At 46.7% G+C, this 17,116-nt stretch overlaps 6 protein-coding genes across 6 annotated transcripts; 2 read left to right on the top strand and 4 right to left on the bottom strand.

The window, feature by feature from the left end:
• Positions 1-2,338: 2,338 nt before the first annotated feature.
• Positions 2,339-3,544, bottom strand: N7498_009120 (FAD-dependent oxidoreductase; the record flags this gene model as incomplete). Its single annotated transcript, XM_058456176.1, has 1 exon — positions 2,339-3,544. The coding sequence occupies one exon, from the start codon at positions 3,542-3,544 to the stop codon at positions 2,339-2,341; it is 1,206 nt and encodes a 401-aa protein (XP_058303075.1).
• Positions 3,545-5,845: 2,301 nt separating this feature from the next.
• N7498_009119 (tyrosine decarboxylase) lies at positions 5,846-6,390 on the bottom strand (the record flags this gene model as incomplete). Its single annotated transcript, XM_058456175.1, is given in 3 exon segments — positions 5,846-6,001; positions 6,084-6,284; positions 6,301-6,390. The coding sequence occupies 3 exon segments, from the start codon at positions 6,388-6,390 to the stop codon at positions 5,846-5,848; spliced, it is 447 nt and encodes a 148-aa protein (XP_058303074.1).
• A 1,233-nt stretch (positions 6,391-7,623) lies between these two features.
• Positions 7,624-8,289, top strand: N7498_009118 (Short-chain dehydrogenase/reductase SDR; the record flags this gene model as incomplete). Its single annotated transcript, XM_058456174.1, has 1 exon — positions 7,624-8,289. One exon carries the CDS (start codon positions 7,624-7,626, stop codon positions 8,287-8,289), a length of 666 nt encoding a protein of 221 aa, XP_058303073.1.
• Positions 8,290-10,500: 2,211 nt separating this feature from the next.
• On the bottom strand, positions 10,501-10,950 carry N7498_009117 (uncharacterized protein; the record flags this gene model as incomplete). Its single annotated transcript, XM_058456173.1, has 1 exon — positions 10,501-10,950. The coding sequence occupies one exon, from the start codon at positions 10,948-10,950 to the stop codon at positions 10,501-10,503; it is 450 nt and encodes a 149-aa protein (XP_058303072.1).
• A 1,153-nt stretch (positions 10,951-12,103) lies between these two features.
• Positions 12,104-14,557, bottom strand: N7498_009116 (uncharacterized protein; the record flags this gene model as incomplete). Its single annotated transcript, XM_058456172.1, has 4 exons — positions 12,104-13,059; positions 13,115-13,399; positions 13,448-13,977; positions 14,094-14,557. The coding sequence occupies 4 exons, from the start codon at positions 14,555-14,557 to the stop codon at positions 12,104-12,106; spliced, it is 2,235 nt and encodes a 744-aa protein (XP_058303071.1).
• A 938-nt stretch (positions 14,558-15,495) lies between these two features.
• N7498_009115 (uncharacterized protein) lies at positions 15,496-16,439 on the top strand (the record flags this gene model as incomplete). Its single annotated transcript, XM_058456171.1, has 2 exons — positions 15,496-15,913; positions 15,982-16,439. 2 exons carry the CDS (start codon positions 15,496-15,498, stop codon positions 16,437-16,439), a joined length of 876 nt encoding a protein of 291 aa, XP_058303070.1.
• Positions 16,440-17,116: the final 677 nt, after the last annotated feature.

Genomic DNA, 17,116 nt, shown 5'->3' with positions numbered 1-17,116 from the left:
TTCCAGCAGTGCAGCATGGGACAAGCAGGGCTATATGCGCTTTGTCATTCTCCTGGTGTGAATGCGACAGTTGCCAATGGCAACCACCACACATGCTGTGGAAAATGGCATACTGCTGAGTCGGATGATACTTGTGCCAGCTGGGCAGCACTTGCGTGCAAGAATCGATTACTTCCTCCTGTTCCTCAAGGTCAATCCGCCATTTGTAGCGGACTTTATTCACTCCTTGTGAATGACGCGGTCCTCTTCCGAGAGAAGGTCTTGCGGCACCCCCGCGGGAATATGATCGATGATTGGGTCTGCGAATGTGGCCAGGGCGTAGTCCTGGGGTTTCTTGGTTAGTGGGTGGAGATCGTTGAATGGATGAATGGGTAGGTGGGTAGATAGGGAACGTTTCGCCTGTATTTCAAAGCGCGATCCATTTCTCGATAAGGATTATTTTCTGCTCGTTTTGGGAGAGCAGGGACGCGGCGTCCCAGCTTGTCTAAGCAATTGGAGAGCTAGGTATGGACTTGCTGTAATGGATGTGTTCTGAGGGGTGCTTACTAGGACGAAATGATCGAATAGGAGGTACACGAATTCGGAAAGGTGGAGGCTTTCTCTCATTATTGTTCTTGTTATTGTTGTTGTTGTTGTTGTTGCTGTTAGTGCTATACGATTTGTGGTCATTTTTCAAAGCAGTTAGGACCGCACCACGGTCCCCCGCAATCCTTTACGGTCCCTCGTACGATTCCCCGCAAATTTATAATTCCCCCAAGAGCTTCCTTTTCTGGCCGTATAAACGGATTATTTAGTTATGCAACTGTGTCTTATCATATAAGCCGTCACGCTTCTCAGCCCACTTCCTATAGCACAAGGCGTTCTACTCCGCTAGAAACGAGATAGTTACCGTCCAGAATTCCTCCCACGTTCACGCCTCACAACTTAAAAGTGTTTCTTCTTATAGGTTTATGGCGGTCAAGAAATTCTACTCGGGAGAAATCGGCGTCAGAAGTCCAGTGACATTTGCTGAGGAGAGAAGGGTCTGCGTACATGTATTATGTCTTCCCCAGGACCCCTGCTCTATTCCTGGATATATGGCAAGGTGTAGATCACCCGGTTGGATCATTCGATCACAACCTGGAAGTCGGCATTTCGCACCATGTGGAGAGTTCGGAGGAGACTCAACGAAAAATAATGGCAGCGCAGTATAAGCCGCAAGAAATGTTTGCCGACTTGGTGTGGTTTCGAGGCCTAGATGTTGAATGGGGCGCTTTTTCTCCAGTGACACGATATCGTCTAGCACGGGATGGACTAGTGCTTTCTCACTTGAAGACAATTGGTTCATCGCGAGCACGTCAAGTTCAATGTCTGCCTACTGTCACTTTCATCTTCAATATTGATCTGAGACATCCATCAAAGAATGAAGCTTTCAGTTCGTGCACAAGTGACCCCCAAAGCTGAGTGCTACTCTCAAACCCTCAAACAAACATAATAGTGGAGCCACAAGCTCCCACAGTCCGAGCCAATGTAGGGATTTCAAGCATTGAACTTCCAAGGGTTAGCTCCAATAGATCGAATTCAAGGGATATTATTTTGACATACTTGGGCCGCAATAATACCATCATGGGACTCAATGGTCTCACGGTACACAGCGACTCAAATGTTGTATTCCCACTGTACTGCTGATTCATGATGACGGGGGCGGAGATGAGTTCATTGCAAGTGATGCTTGTCGTAAAAGCATCTCCACACGCGGAGGGAACCTTTGCAGGAGTAGTATTGAACAACTATAGGGCTCATGTCAGGAAGGACAGCGCTGGAACCATCAAGACGAACCCAAGATAATGAACTTGAATCACGAAATTTATTTGGAGTCCAAGAAGAAAGGCGGACTTGGTGTCGAAAATGAATCAGAGTAGGCGGGCTGGGACTTCATCTAGGAAGGGGTTAGGGGCCGGGGGGTGGGGGGCACTGCGCTATAACCACTTGGTGCTAACATTCGAAGCGACCACGGCTATAATAACCCGTCGTCTCATCGTAAAATCGTAGACAAGCTGAGTGTGAATACCCTAAGTGATGAATAACTAGCAAACGCCTTATCAAAATCAACGCCCGCTTTGGAGCGCTTTCGCTAATCCCCCGGATTGCACTCGGTCTCTGGAATATAATGAATCAAAATTTTAGATTTTGAAATAAATGCTATGAAAACCTTGCGTAGTGTGTATTGTAGCCTGTTCACAGTCTTGCCTTGTAGGTCTGCTGGACACCCGATGTTTCGTCGTGTATAGATTCCTCTGCCATAGCTATGGGAACCGCATCCAAATCTTGCAAAGCTTCCGCAACTAGATTAGCAACATCAGCCGCACATCCGAATGACAGGCTCCATCCCGCACCGCCCTGTCCATATGAATGCACAATGCGGCTGGGGTACGATCTTGGACATGTTCCCGTTCCATACAACCTGTTTCCTTCTAAGCTCCCGCTCCACCCGCACATTTTTTTCACGAAATGGACGCAGCCCTTGCATCAGTGGGTATTTAGGGTCCACACGGGCTTTCTTGAGCTGCGGGAAGAATGCTTCGCATCGATTGCGCATCCGTTTGATGATCGGAGTATCGATGGTATGATCGAGATTCCACTTGTGTGACTCAGCGATTCCGCCAAGTAAAAGGATGTTATCGTTACGGGGGACGATAAAAACGATCTCATTAGCGTCGTGGGCGGCATCAGCTGTGATGGTCATAGCTTGATTTATCTTCGGGAAGTCGGTCCCATCATTGATGACACGAATCAACGCCCCCCGGATCGGGTAACAGGACATGTCCCCAGCCGTTTCGGCGCAGGCTAAGCCGGTAGCATTGACGATAACATCGGCGCTGAAGCGTTCTAGCAGTGCATTTTCTTGGGCGAAGAGATCGCCATGAATATATTCAGTGACGAGGCGGGCACCCTTAGCTTGCACCAGCTCCATTAGCCACCTCATCGCACGGTCCGTATCAATAATCGGCGCAAGATGCTCATATGCGTCGACAATTCCGTATGCGCTATTGACATCTGGAACTCGAAGAAGGTGACGGTCGCGAAAAAATCCCCGGATCCCGCTCTTCTGAATTTCTTCCATCTTCTGCAGCTGAGCAGGATCATCCTCGATGGGATCGGCAAAGAAGAAATGTGAACGCTTCATCCTCACACCTGAAACTGCAGCCATTTCTGGATCAGAAGCGATGATGTCCCATATTTGATATACCACCATGCACCATCTCTTGGAGTTACAGAGAGAGGCTGTGTCTGTGTGTTGACCACAGACTCCCGGAGGATACTCCCACAGTGCCCCCGCAATTTGAGAAGTAAGTCGTTGCGCTTTGGTCCATGACGCCCATTCTTTCGAGACAATCGTTACGTGATAGCCTCTATCAAGGAGGACCCAGGCGCTTAAGAGCCCTGTGACTCCACCACCAACTATCAGAACAGTGGGTGAGGATGTACCGGCTGCTTCCAAAGGGTCTGAGGCCAGGGAAAGGTTCTCGCTCAGGATAAGCGGGGAGACACGGTGCTGTGACATTTGAAATCATAGAAATTGGTCCGTAGAACACGTATTAAATTGCATCCAGGGAATAATATGAAGTATTAATGTTCATGGGCGCGGTGTATAGCTTATCTATCCCCCCATGTTCGTTTTCTGAACCACGGTGTCCAGAACTCGTTGCGTGGAGAAGGACAGACGGTGCTTTGGGATACGGCGGGATAATGGACAGCTTGCTCCGATAAATAGTACCAGACAAGGTTTGACTTCATGGGGCCAAATCCGGGGAAAAAAGTGGGAGATCCGGACCTAGTTATCATATGGTATAGCAGGTATATCGTATAGATGTTACATCGCATAATAGTTGCGGCATATATACGAGCAACGTGCGTTCCGCCAACCATTCAAATCCTTCTTTTCTGGCGTTTTGGTGGAAAACCGAGCGCATCAGCTGCACGGGCCCACCCGGAGTGTGACTTTTCGGCTGGGCCATCTAGCCGTCTCATTTGACTTCACGAAGTATCGAAGTGCATTAGCCGTCCCAAGGTGAAATCCTACTGACAGACCGCATGGGACATGAATCTGACCAGATGGGGTACAAGGGCTCCTTCAGTCGAGGAGATTGGGGGACTGCTCATTTTAACGAGTTCTAACTGAATGAATCTCACGTGTCGGGCCTCGGCTCCACAACCGGCACGCTTTTGGAGCAAAACGCTACAAAAGATCGAGATGGATACCTGTCCACGCATTACCCCAAAGAAACACGAGTGGTTTAGATAATAAATAACTGCGCACTGGGAGGTAGAGGAGAATTTCGTAGTAGCTGGCTGTACATGATACCATATATTGATATTCAATAAATAAAGTGATGAAAGGGCAAGAAAAGGAAGTCTGCCTGCTTGTATAAATGCTTGTTATCCAAGAAACAATACCTACAAGGAAGTTTTTGATCTGTTTACTATGATCAAAAGCAAACTTGACATATTGTCCTAGAGTAAGGTAAAATTCTAGCCCTATCGGTAGAGCATCTGCATTGTATGCCAGGCCACTTCATCAGATTTTGGTTTTTTCCAGAGGAGAAGTTGTCTTTTTCAAGTATTCATTGCCATGGCTTTTTTTCCAATCGCTGACTATCTCCTGTAACATCTTCGTCAAGATCCTCTCTTCCCTTTTGACATCTACCCTCTAGTTTGATACCGCTATTTGAACCGCTGGCTTGTCCTCCTACATACCCCCAGTGTGGCCTGGTCATATGGTAGTCTTGGGACCATGGGCTAGTTAGTGGAGGACTGTTTGTTTGTTCTAGAATGATTTGTGCAGGAAGCCTCGATCTATGCAGGAAGCTTCCTTTAGTTTGCAGGAAGCTAGAGGCTTCCGGAGAAGTGCCGTTTATGGCAAGAGGGGTTAAAAGAGCCCTCTTGCCCTGAATTCTCTCTCTTTCCTTTTTTCTTCAACTTGATGTTTTAGTTCTTTAGGACATAATTGAGATTCTTCCCCGCTTCTAGCTTGCCTAACGATAACACCTAGAAAGGTAAGTATATATAGACTCATTAATTAATCTCAGCAAGCTCTAATTTAAGCGTTCATCCCTCGCCCGAAACAAAGCAAGCATGTAAACCCGCTCTAGAAGTTGCTTCTTTGTGAGGCCCTTGCGCACTGGTCGCAGCTCAAAGTCAGGCGAATCTAACACAAAGGCGGCGACTGCCTAGCCACAAAGACCCGCGGGGCAAGCATATCCTTGTATCCGCTGCGGCCGTAGGCTACCAAAGTGGCATACACAGATAGAGCTCTTAGGCGCCGAGAATTTTTGATGCCAATATTGAACGGTGAGGGAATCTTCGAGTCCAATTTGGTGGCAAAGTAGGCAATTGGGGGGGGGGTCTCAAACATCGAGCCGGATGGCGCGAGAAGAAGAAGCCGCGGTCATACGGAACATTGAGAACCCTAAACCCTAAGCTTATGTCCATCACCAGTGATAGAATTGGCGAACCCAACACCCGCCGCTGCCGGCCCAAGATACGCGAATTCGCTCGTCGTGGGGGAGGGCAAAGACGAAGAGTCCGAATGCGGCGTCGACGTGCAGCCAAGCCTGATCCTTGTCACACAGGGCTCTCAGACTTACCATGCCATCTCCATCAGTGCCAAACTGGCCGGTCATGACCTCACCACAGGAGACAAAGACAATACTGGCGGTACGTGATGCCTGCAACTCTTTTTCAAAGAGGACAAACTCGATCTTCCTCTCTCACTCGGGAACACGACATACTTGATTGATTTTCGTCCCATCCCAAACAGATTCGCGACCATAACAATTTAGGAATACTGTCGGGTCACCAGAAGCTAGAAATTATTCACGCCAGCAGCAACACGGGCCTCCATCAGTCCGATTGTCCATAGGTCTGTGGCTCCTCTCTTCGCAAGACCATATTCCTGGCCACACGCAATGGCCATAAGATTGCTTACGGAGAATCCTGAGGTAAAGATACCTCTCCAGGTCTTGTCAAGGCCGACTAGATCTATTAGCAAGTCAGGGCCTTCAGCTCAATATCTGTGGCGAGTGTCTTTTGGGCAAATGGACCTGGACATTTTGGTCCGGAGCAGAGACGAGATTGTCTGCCAAAAAGGCTACAGCTGTACAGCCACCGGTAATGAAACCATAATACCGTGGAGAAAGACTTGAACAGGAGAGGCCTGGCGAGATATCATTTATCAGGTGGCTTGCAGTGGCATTGAGACCATATCCTGGGCGTGGCAAGGAAGCAGGAAATGTCTTGACTGCCTGTTCTAAGAGTCACGATTAATAGTAGGACAGGACCGTCCTTTCGAGGCTCAATCGTCTCTAGTAGCGCGGATTGGAATTTGAGAACTGTCTCCTTGAACTCCATAATCGAGAAGATGATAGTCAATTTTTGCGGATTCAGGGTGCGATGTGAATGCGAAAATCACTAAGACAGCGGTGCAATACCTAACGTAATTCCCAAGCGAGCCGCCCACCCCAAAACACCATATTAAATGCTGTTTTTTATAACCTTTTATCTCAACAACCAAAGCTCTAATTTATTCCAATAGAAGTACACTAGTATTGATAAGCATTCTTTATAGTGAATATTAATTTCAAGCCGATCAAAATGTCGTATACTCACAATACCATAAATTATGTTATATTAATTTCAAGCCGATCAAAATGTCGTATACTCACAATACCATAAATTATGTTGTAGGTTAGCTAAATAAACCAAAAATATATATATTCCGCTACCAAAATTTTCTAGACTCCATCCAAGTACTATGTTTATTGTATAGAACATGGCCTTAGAGTTTGCTATCTATAAGAGCCCCGACTGTGGAGATATAAGGTTGTAAAAAACAGCATTTAATATGGTGTTTTGGGGTGGGCGGCTCGCTTGGGAATTACGTTAATTGAACTTTGATTGATTGATTGATTGATTGATTAATTGATCAATACCTGTGTTTGCAATCCTGGTACATATCGTGTTTGAACGGCATGAACATTAGCTTATGTACATAGGTGCAGCAGTCCTCCAATCCTCCTTTGACATGGTAGTGGGGCATCCTGTCATTCAACGTGTCAATACTGGCGGGCACGCCGGGGGTCAGTGTGTCAGGATAGCGGAGGTGGCTTGCCACTATCCACGCCGTTCGGTGACACCCAGAACAGTTCCCACTGTGGGTGCGACCAAAGGGCACGAATAGTCAGTAATTAATTCCGCAATCTCACCGACCTGTTCAGCGTTACATCTGGACCCCAGTCGGCTGACGTGCTCAGTTACACTCGACACAAAGCGGGGTGTGGCTCAAGGGGTTTTAGGGCGCTGCGTACGGGGATGAAAAAAGAAAGAATTCCGTCCTAGAGCCCTGCTCAACTCGATCGGCACGGCCAGGAGGGTTTGACCAACTGTTGACCCAGGATCTCAGTTGCTTATCTCTGTGTGATCTCAGCGTTCGACCAGTAGAACCGAGGTACTGAGACTCCTGAGTGAAAGTGGTAGATGCGAAGAAGATCGAGCCACGCCCTGATCCTCCAGTGCTGTTCAATAAGCGGACCCGGTCCACTGTTTATCTTTCCCATGCTACCCCTATTTCTTCCTACTTTAGAGATGTCAGTGGTCAGGATGGCCAGCACAGGATCCGAAATTGAAATGTACAGAGTGGCCTCCCGTGCCTCTTGTTCTCTCTTAGAAGCAGCGTTCGCATATATCGCCGCCATAGGGTCTACATTACACACTATTACAGAACAGACACATAATGCGCCGAAATCTAACCACCCACCACCAAATGGCGGCCCCGTGGCATGGCTGCAAGTCCTCGCGGGCCACCTTTTCGTGTTTAACACCTGGGGCTATGCCAACAGCTTTGGCATCTTCCAAGCCTACTACGCCTCATGGCTCTCCCTACCTGCCTCTACCATCTCCTGGGTCGGTAGTGTCCAGGTGTTCCTCATTTTTCTAATCGGCTCGGTCTCAGGGCGGGCATTTGATACTGGGTATTACCGGCCAGTTTTGGGGATCGGGTGTGCAATGCAGATAGTGGCCGTCTTCATGACGAGCCTCTGCACAAAGTACTGGCAAGTTTTTCTAGCCCAAGGTGTGTGTCAGGGCCTAGGAAATGGCCTCATCGTCTGCCCAACAATTGCGTCGGTGTCAACATACTTCACCACAAAATGGACAATCGCCATCTCGACAGCTGCAAGCGGTGCTGCAATGGGGGAATTGTCTTCCCGATCATTGGGGAGAAGCTACTGCCTCAAATTGGCTTCCCCTTGACTGTTCTGGTTATGGGCTTCGTGGTGCTGGTAAATGCGGCGATAGTGGTGTCCACCACCCGAACGCGACTCCCATCACGCAAGACAGGCAGGATAGTCGAATTGGCAGCCTTCAGGGAGCCAGCATATCTACTCTTTACCGTCAGTATGTTCTTCACGCTCTGGGCGACGTACTTCGCGTATTACTATGTGGGTTTACCTTTGTCGTAACATGAAGACTGATTGTCTCTCCTTGAGGTTCCATGCTAATAACGGCCACTAGGTTCGTCTATACGCCCTCGATAGCCTACATGTATCACAAGCAACATCGTACAATATTCTTCTGATCTTCAACGCTGTTGGAATCCCAGGTCGCATCATTCCAGCCTGCTTGCAGATCGCTACTTCGGTGCTATTACGGTCCTTATTCCGATCATCTTTCTTGTGGCTTTATGTGTCTACATATGGCACTCGGTGCAGTCTCTCGTATCTAGTTTGGATTGTTTTTCTTGGATTTTTTGGTGCCGGCATTCAGGGTCTGTTTCCCTCGACTCTCGCTAGTCTGATAAAAGATTTGAGTAAAAGCGGCACCAGAATTGGTATGGTATTTACCATTATCAGCATCCTATGCTTGACCGGACCTCCGTTGGCTGGCAGGTTGATTCAGGTCGGGTGCGGAAACTATATTGGGGCACAGGTGTGGGCTGGCACATTTTTGCTTCTAGGGTGTGGGATTCTCTTTGCGACACGGGTAGCGAGTATAGGGTGGCGGTGGAAGCTTGCTGAGCAATAGTTGTATCAGAATTAGCTAAAAGTAGACTGCGACAAACCAAATCAGGCATAAAATCCTAAATCAGGTAGGATTAGGTGTCCATGGGCCGGCCCATAGACGGGCCGGACTTCACTATCTATACGTAGGCCGCCTATGGACGGGCCGTGAGCCAGACTTTTTGTCTATGGACGGCCTATGTCAATGTCTAAACTAGTCTACGTTGAACTACAGCGTGATTCTCTAACCCTACTGATAAAAGCTTCCCGAGGCTCCACTCTAAATTAACTAGCGCCCGCTGAAATTCAAGGGAAATCCTGTTTTTATTCAAAATACACCCCTTACCCTATTAAACGGTCGCATAGGGCTACTGTACTAGGCCGCACGGGAATGGGGCCTATTCCACGCTTTTCGTCCGTGGTCCCCATAGTAAACCGTCCGGTGGACAGTAGGGACCTATCCCGCCATTATACGTAAATTGTCTGGCGTTGTCAACCAATCGCAGCGGCCTATACCACCGTTCACCACGCGTTCTGTCAATTCATTATAGCAGAGGTACGATCAAAAAAAGCAATATACATGTTCAGACGCGACGCGTTTCTTAGGATAAGGATCGCTAAAAACTTGTCAATAATTTTACATTCTTACACCAACACTTCTGATAGCTAGTTAAGCCGCTGAGTGTAACTACTTAATCCCCCGATGTCATCCCCACACCCACCCTCACTAGTATATCCAGTCTTTTCTCAGGACTAGCCTTCCCTTCCGTTATTTCTAGACTAGGGTGAATCACCCAGGGGGGTGGGGGTTCGGATTACCAAATTCCTTTATAAATGGCTGCTAACTAAAATGCAATGCATTGTAATTCAATTACCCCCATAGGATAGAGCGCGTAAGAATTACACTATAATTCAGCGTAGAATAGTTATAGGGCCAATTATCGTTCGAAGAAGCCTTACGGTGCAGTTAACAAGAGAGCACAGGAGCAACCTGAATATCATGGGATGGCCAATCTTCTCCCTTAAATCCACGAAGTGTGGCAAAATAATAACAAAATTAAGGTAATAAACGTTGTAAAACCCCAGATACTTACACATATGAGCTTTATTTTGGCATCTTCACATCTGGAGGGCTTGCAGAATAACTCACAGCACCGAAAGTCCCCCCATTTCCCTGAGTAACAGAAGCATACACTTTGTTACCCTGGCCTGAAAAATCAATTTTGACGTCAACCCCAGCCTCAGTTATATCAATTACTTGTTCCGCTTCGAATTCCCCCGTGAATACGGAGAATCTAGGCATAGGGGTGACCTGATAGATCGCAGCAGATTGTGCTTGCCAGCAAGAACAGGTTCTGACTCCATACACCGCATTCTCTGCACCACCTGTATCTGGAAAAGCACTATAAAGAGGTTTAGGCCTACCAAGGCCGCACCAGACCTCGGCTGAAGGGGTATGAGATGGTTAATTTAGGTACCTTTGAAGACGCAATCGAATGAACTTGTTATTCAGTGACTTACGATATTTCGTCGAGTCGTAATCTGGCACAATGATCTCAAAGGTGCCAGCCTCAGCACCTGGTGAGCTTACTGCAAAGCCAGGTCCACCGTTGTTGATGACCATATTGGCGATATTGTTCTGAACACCGTTGAGATCCATGGGGGCGTTGTCGATGGTGGATACGATCATCCCACCTTGGAGCTGTTGGTATCCGCAGCAAGCGAATATATCGTACCCGAATGTGAATGTATACGTCGAGCCATCTCCTTGAATGGGAACACTAGCAATATAAATGACACTGTAGGACTTGAGCGCTGTAGCGGAAGGATTCGTTATCTTGAGAAAATCACAAACCACATAATATGATTGAACAGATCCGCTGTTATTCGTCACATATATATTGTAGTTGGACATAATGGAATAGTTTGCAACAAGAACCTTAATAGGGTAGCGTCACGGCTTATGTCTTCATTAAGAACGCCTCATAAAGACCCCTCTAGATTGGGATGGTGCGTTCTTTTATACTAGAACTATCCTATGGGGACTCTCAGATTTGCTTTCTCTTTGTCAGAGATTCGGAATTTGAACGCTATGGCATTTTCGAGAATGATGACACGTAGAAGAGACAGCTGAACGTAATCACCCGAACGCATCTACCACTGTGATTCTAGACTCGATCAAGCTTATGCTGTGCCTCTGGGCCGAACGGTGCTGTTTCCGATAATTCTAGATCTAGGGAATCTGAATAACGAGCATCATCCTAGCATCATTGAATAACCATATTGTAAAGGCAATGATGTTGGAATAGTACTATCCTAACGCACATAGGGTTCAATGGTGACGCCATCAGACACTTGGAGGAAGTTGAATGCGGTAGAACGCTTACACAAGCACTAGGTCACCGTAAAGGGTCGGGGACCGCGTATGGCAACAATGTGCGAGATTACTCCACCCTCGTCATATTAAGGTAGTCTAAAATTTGGATATAGGCCCACTAGCTATGTGGCGTTTAAGTGAGTTTGCAGTTGTGTCTCTCAGGAGCTAACATCTATAGAAGCATCCGGGGGAATATGTCGGTTTGACCGATGGTTATCTTGAGATTAACGTCACCTACGTGTCGTAGAGCTTCTGAAGAATTTTATGCTGAGTTCATGGAGTACAATGCGAGGGTTTCAATAACCCTCGAGATATTCCGATGTAGTTTACTTATCTGCCTGACTCTTACTCAAACCGCCTTTGTCAGCGCAGGGTTTCTTAGTTATATCAGTGAATACTAGCTACCCAAATGATGCCTCGAGGAAGGTATAATGTAAATCAAGACTTCCTGTAGAATAAGCGTGTACGTTGTGCTGGTTTTTGCTAGCGGACGATGGTTAGATGAATGGAGTCAAAGTGCCCTGCTAGCACAACAGGTAGCCATTTTCCTCCGCAGTAAAGCATAGTTAATAGTCAACATTACTATAAATCAGGGAGAGACACTATCACAATCTGATATAGTGACAAGGATGAAGAGCATAAGCGAACACAATAATAGGAATGATCAGTAATCCCATATAGGGAAGGGCGATTAACCCTCAGTATCGGAAATATCCACCTTGAACGCCGCGACTTCAGGGAGTAATGTATCAATGTTTGGTCGAACAACAGTTATTTCCACTGTACCTGGATTATTGAAAGCCGCAAAGGTCAGATTTCCCTCCGAATCTGCGGGCCCACAGGACATGATGGCTTGCGGGTTCGACACGATGGCGATAACTTTCTCATCCCTAATAGACTCCATTGAACTATCTCCAGAGACAGCTCTGGGAACCTGTAGCGTGAAAAATGTGCCCATTTCCACTTTCTTTGGTGGCTTGATAGTAAAAGGGACCGAGCCACGAGAGATGCTGGTTTGATCCGTGTCACCTGAGGAGGATAGGTGCGCATCCAAGGCAACCGCGGCGGAGAGTAAATCTTCCTTACTTGACTTTGGTGCAATTGATATTTGTGAAGAATCCAGGATAACGTGTAATTTAGCGTACACATTACCGTGCACTAAAAGGATGGTATCCTGGCAACACAACGAGATATCACCAAGAGGTGTTGGTGTGGGTCGGACGTGCTCTGTAAGCGGCTTGACAGAGAAAGAGGAAAGATAATCCGCTAGGGCTGTGGTTGCCCCTCCCTGTGTATTATGGACCTGGATATTGAGAGATAGTTGGGGATGGAAGCCATGGCTGGTGGATGCTGAATTGAAAACGAAATTGCGTGCTGTACTTTCAATATTCGGATAGAGTTGGCTGTACACTATAGTGACAGCTCTGTCAAGCGCCCTTGACATAATACGAGTGAGGATCTGGCATCTGAGCGAGGCGGTGGTGAACCGAGGTGGCTGGGGAGGCTGGCTTGCTCTCGCTTGTATAAATTTTCTGCTTTCTGAGGTAGGCTCTCCTGGAACGAGGGCTCCTGGAAGGGGTGGAGGTGGTGGATCCATATCTGTCCCAAAGACACCGATGCGAGGCAGACGATAGTCTGGATTTTGGTCTAAGTGATCTCGTCAGCAATTCGCCCCTGACAATGGAGGAGTTGTGGGATATACAGCAATTCCCGACAGGACTGTTGCCAGTGTTATTAATAGCATTCCCATTGCGATTAAGTGCCTGAAATCCAGCGGGGTCTTGGTGCAATGCGAGATATTGCGCCCTATTATTTGTGCCAATTTCCGGGATGAGTGGTTCTAGCGGATTTTGATGTTCAACTGCATGGGCAACGTCGATGACGAAGCTTTGCGGGCCGGCAAATTGCACTTCGACCCAGGCAAAACCGGAAAAATAAGACCGAAGTGGATCCGGGGGCTCACATATCGGATGGTTATTAAACGCCTCTATTTGGGTCAGCTACTGGCAACAATATAGAGCGATAAAATTCTTACGGTTCAAATAGAAAGGGTTGTTGCATCCGATGAACTGAGGCTGACCGAAGAGTTCCCCATTCAGAATATAGCCGCGAGGATATTGGAAAACCCAAGTAGATCGCAGAATCTCTGATCCGGTAGGTGACAAGGCGATGGAGCATCCTAACTGCAGTACTGCTGCTAAGTCGAGACTGTTACATGTATTGGGAGGACCCTGGATCCATTGTGTCAAAGCAAATACACCCCCAGTGTCGTTCATATTGAATCCAGACGCTCCAAGGTTGCTGTCATAGGGAATCGGAGGGTTTCCGTTGCCCAAATTCCATATATTGGCCACCATAAAATAAATGTACCAACGAAGCGCCTGATCAAGGTTGTTTGGGACTAACCCAAGCTGTGCAAGATTTGGAAACGCATATCTCTGCACTACAACTGGGTACGAACTTCGAAAATCAGGTTGGGATTCGAGAATACCTGACTCAGGCCAGAGTGGGTTAGGATTGGCGTTATTTGGCGGGAGGGGGTAGACCGCAAAAGAGAGCTCAAGCCTTGTAGGATTAGGGCATGGAGTTATGGTCTCTGTCACGAGGTAAGCTGGCTCGCCTGGCAAAAAGAAAGCAAAAGCGTCCCTAACGGGGAGACTTTACCTGGCGATTGGACTAACTGAATTGCCCAGGACCAATCCCCGCTGGTTCGGAAGGGAATCCAGAAAGTGTATTCGGGATTTGCTGGGTTGATAAAAGACAAAGTTGACATCAGGCTTAATTCATTAAAGGTCCAATTTTGGGTTGCCGTAGCTTCGAACACGTCATTTTCAACAACCTGCACGCCGTTCAATGAGCCCATAAGCTTGCACTCCTGCCCGTACCATTCCTCAGGGAATGCAATCGTCGCAGAAATGGTCATCGGGAGCCGCCAGTCTAGACTAGGCTCGCTTGGGACCTGAAAAGTCACTGGGGCAATTGATCCATCGTTGCCATCTAAGTAAATTTGTCCAGGTGTCCAGATAGTACCATCTCCGTTTGGAGGGGGCAATTTAATTCCTTGGGAATTTGTTGTGGGGAAGACTGGCCCTTGGGGCGAGATTTGTCCGACAACGATTTTATCAATTGTCCATGGAAAGGCCATGGTGGTTTATGGGATATGTTAAGTATGAAAAATTGTTCAAAGATACTGATGGTCAACAGAAAATTAATAACAGGAGCAACGAAATTGCGCCGACTTTATAAGCTGCCCCACCATAGCATGAGTTACATTTATATTCTGACATCATTGGATTTTGAATGATAACTATAACTGGTCTCAAATTATCATACCCGGAGAATTATCAAGAAGGGCCTACATGCCTAACGCTATACACATACCCAGTCTAAACGCCACTATCCTTCCAAAACCTTACTGTTTAAGCACTCCAGCAAATGGCCGTTGCTTAGGATTGGGAATTCCGAATCCGTGAATGTCTCCATTTCATTGTCATTGGACAGAGGGCTATATACCAAGGTCATCCTGGTCAACTGACCTCCAGAAATTCCGTTTGCATCTTGTTCAAGCTTGCCACTTGAGTCTAGAATGGCAGTTGATAAAATTCACATCCTCGTGAATGAAGTCTAGCTTATTGTATCGCGGGACTTGCGTAACTCTACTTAGAGACATTTCCGTTTGCATGCAGATCAGCTGCTTCACTTGAGTCTAGACCCAAAATTGTTGATATCATTATAACGTGCAGGCACGACTTCGAGACTTAAGTGGTTAGTTACTGATGCCTGGAGTACAATCGGTGATATCATTAATTTCAATCCGCTCCGCCTGCATCTCATCTGATCATAGCAGATAGGCCTAGAACAGTGATATCTAATGTCACCTGGTTAATTAAGAATTATTCTAGACCGTGTTGTCTCTGCTATGCCTTGTCATTGGGTGCATCAACTAGTAATACATGACCTCACTATTACACCAGCTGAGATCGATCGGCTATAAAAGAAGAATCCCTGACCCTACCTATCTATTTGCTTTTCTTTTAAATGTGAAACCAGAAGTCTTATAAACTTGTGAAACAAATTTCAGATATGGCCAACCCGACTACTTATGAAATTACTATTCAAAACGAGAGCGGGAGCTCTCATGCCTACTGTCTCTTCGCCGAGACACCCCAGGTGTCCAACTCCTCAAGTGTTTATCAAAACATCTGGATGGCTGCTCCCTCGATTGTTTCGCGGACTGATGGGTCCAGTCAAATGAGGTTCACTATAAATATTCAGTACTACGCCATCTGCGGTACTTCTGACCAGCCACTTGGTTCCAATGTGGCTATTGCCACTAGTGATTACGAGAAAATTCAGTTGGGCACAGAAGACCAACAAGGAACAACCCTTAACTTTACAACTATCGGCGGGGCTAACTTCGTGGAGCCACTGCCAACTCCAACTGGCCCTAATGGTGGATTTACTATTCAGGCAGACAGGAGCTGGTCTGAACCTGACTCAAGTAAGATTCCTCGTTACATTACCTGTCACGTATACTTTAAAGTGCAGTTTGATCCTAACTTATTGCAGACAATACATTTATCGGCTTAGGCGCGCAAGACATGCATGGAAATGTGGTCCCTGTTGCAACCGTGCCTGCTTTCCCAGGAATTACCTACAATATGTTCCCGGTGGTGAAATTCTACGTCTCCTATGGGACCTTCGTGGAGGGTCAGATCCTCGACGTAGAAGAACTTGGCCCACAATTGGAGGTTGACTTTACTGAGGCTGCGTATGACGCGGTCACCTTCATCCACAATAACCAGGATGAATATCAGCAAGTGGCGCCATCCGAGGCCAGAAAAGTCAAGCTACAGTCACTGGCTGCAAGAAAGGCTGCCTTCCTCGGGGAGTCAGAGGCTCCAGCTGTAGGAAAAGTGCGAGGACAAAATCATACCCTAAACGGTCTAATGAAGGAAGACCGGCTGGCTAAGGAACTGCAGAGAACTTTGACTAAGATGGTACGCAGTGCAAATTGCGTTGCTTGAGAAGTGTCGGGCCGCAACGGTTACTATTATAACAGCGGTCCACGGCAGTAAGACCTGATAATACGAACGACGGTGACCGAAACAAAAAGGAAGGTGAAGGAAATGCAAACCAAATTAAGTCTGGAGAAAAGGAATATGAAATTGGCTTGGGGGATCGTTTACTTGTATGGTCGACTTTTGAGTATCCCTTCTTTGATATTTAACTTGATATTCTTGATATTTCGCAGTGTCAACGTTAAGTCTTGTTTTACACGTTCTTTCTTAATCAATTCTAAGTGTACCCTATGGGGTTGGTGGGATGCACTGCGTACCTATTTCTTTTCCATTCATTCTGATTCCACCTTCCACCTCTTAAGTTTACGTTTATCTAAGGTGACGCAAAATTGAAGGGCATAAATTTACTCTTTATGTTGTAGCGAAAATAATGACTCTTTTTTTGACCTTACGTAGTTGTACTATCTCTTAGATATTTAAAATAAGCTCTCTCGCTTACCTAGATGCAATATTTTCAAATATACCTCTTATATAGCACCTATAGGCTATAGGCATTATCCCACTATTATAGCGTCTCATATTTCATAGCATTGCCTTTCTAGTACTTTCTTGGGCATTTACTTAGATATAGGTGGAAAAGTATCATCGACTCACTATAAGATCGCTAAAAATCAACGCCGCAG

This window comes from Penicillium cinerascens (genome assembly GCF_028974065.1).
Source record: "Penicillium cinerascens strain IBT 15544 chromosome Unknown scaffold_4_segment0_segment1, whole genome shotgun sequence".
Lineage (NCBI taxonomy): Eukaryota > Fungi > Ascomycota > Eurotiomycetes > Eurotiales > Aspergillaceae > Penicillium > Penicillium cinerascens.
Note: the sequence above shows the minus strand (reverse complement) of the source record. Positions and strands in the feature narration are given on the sequence as shown.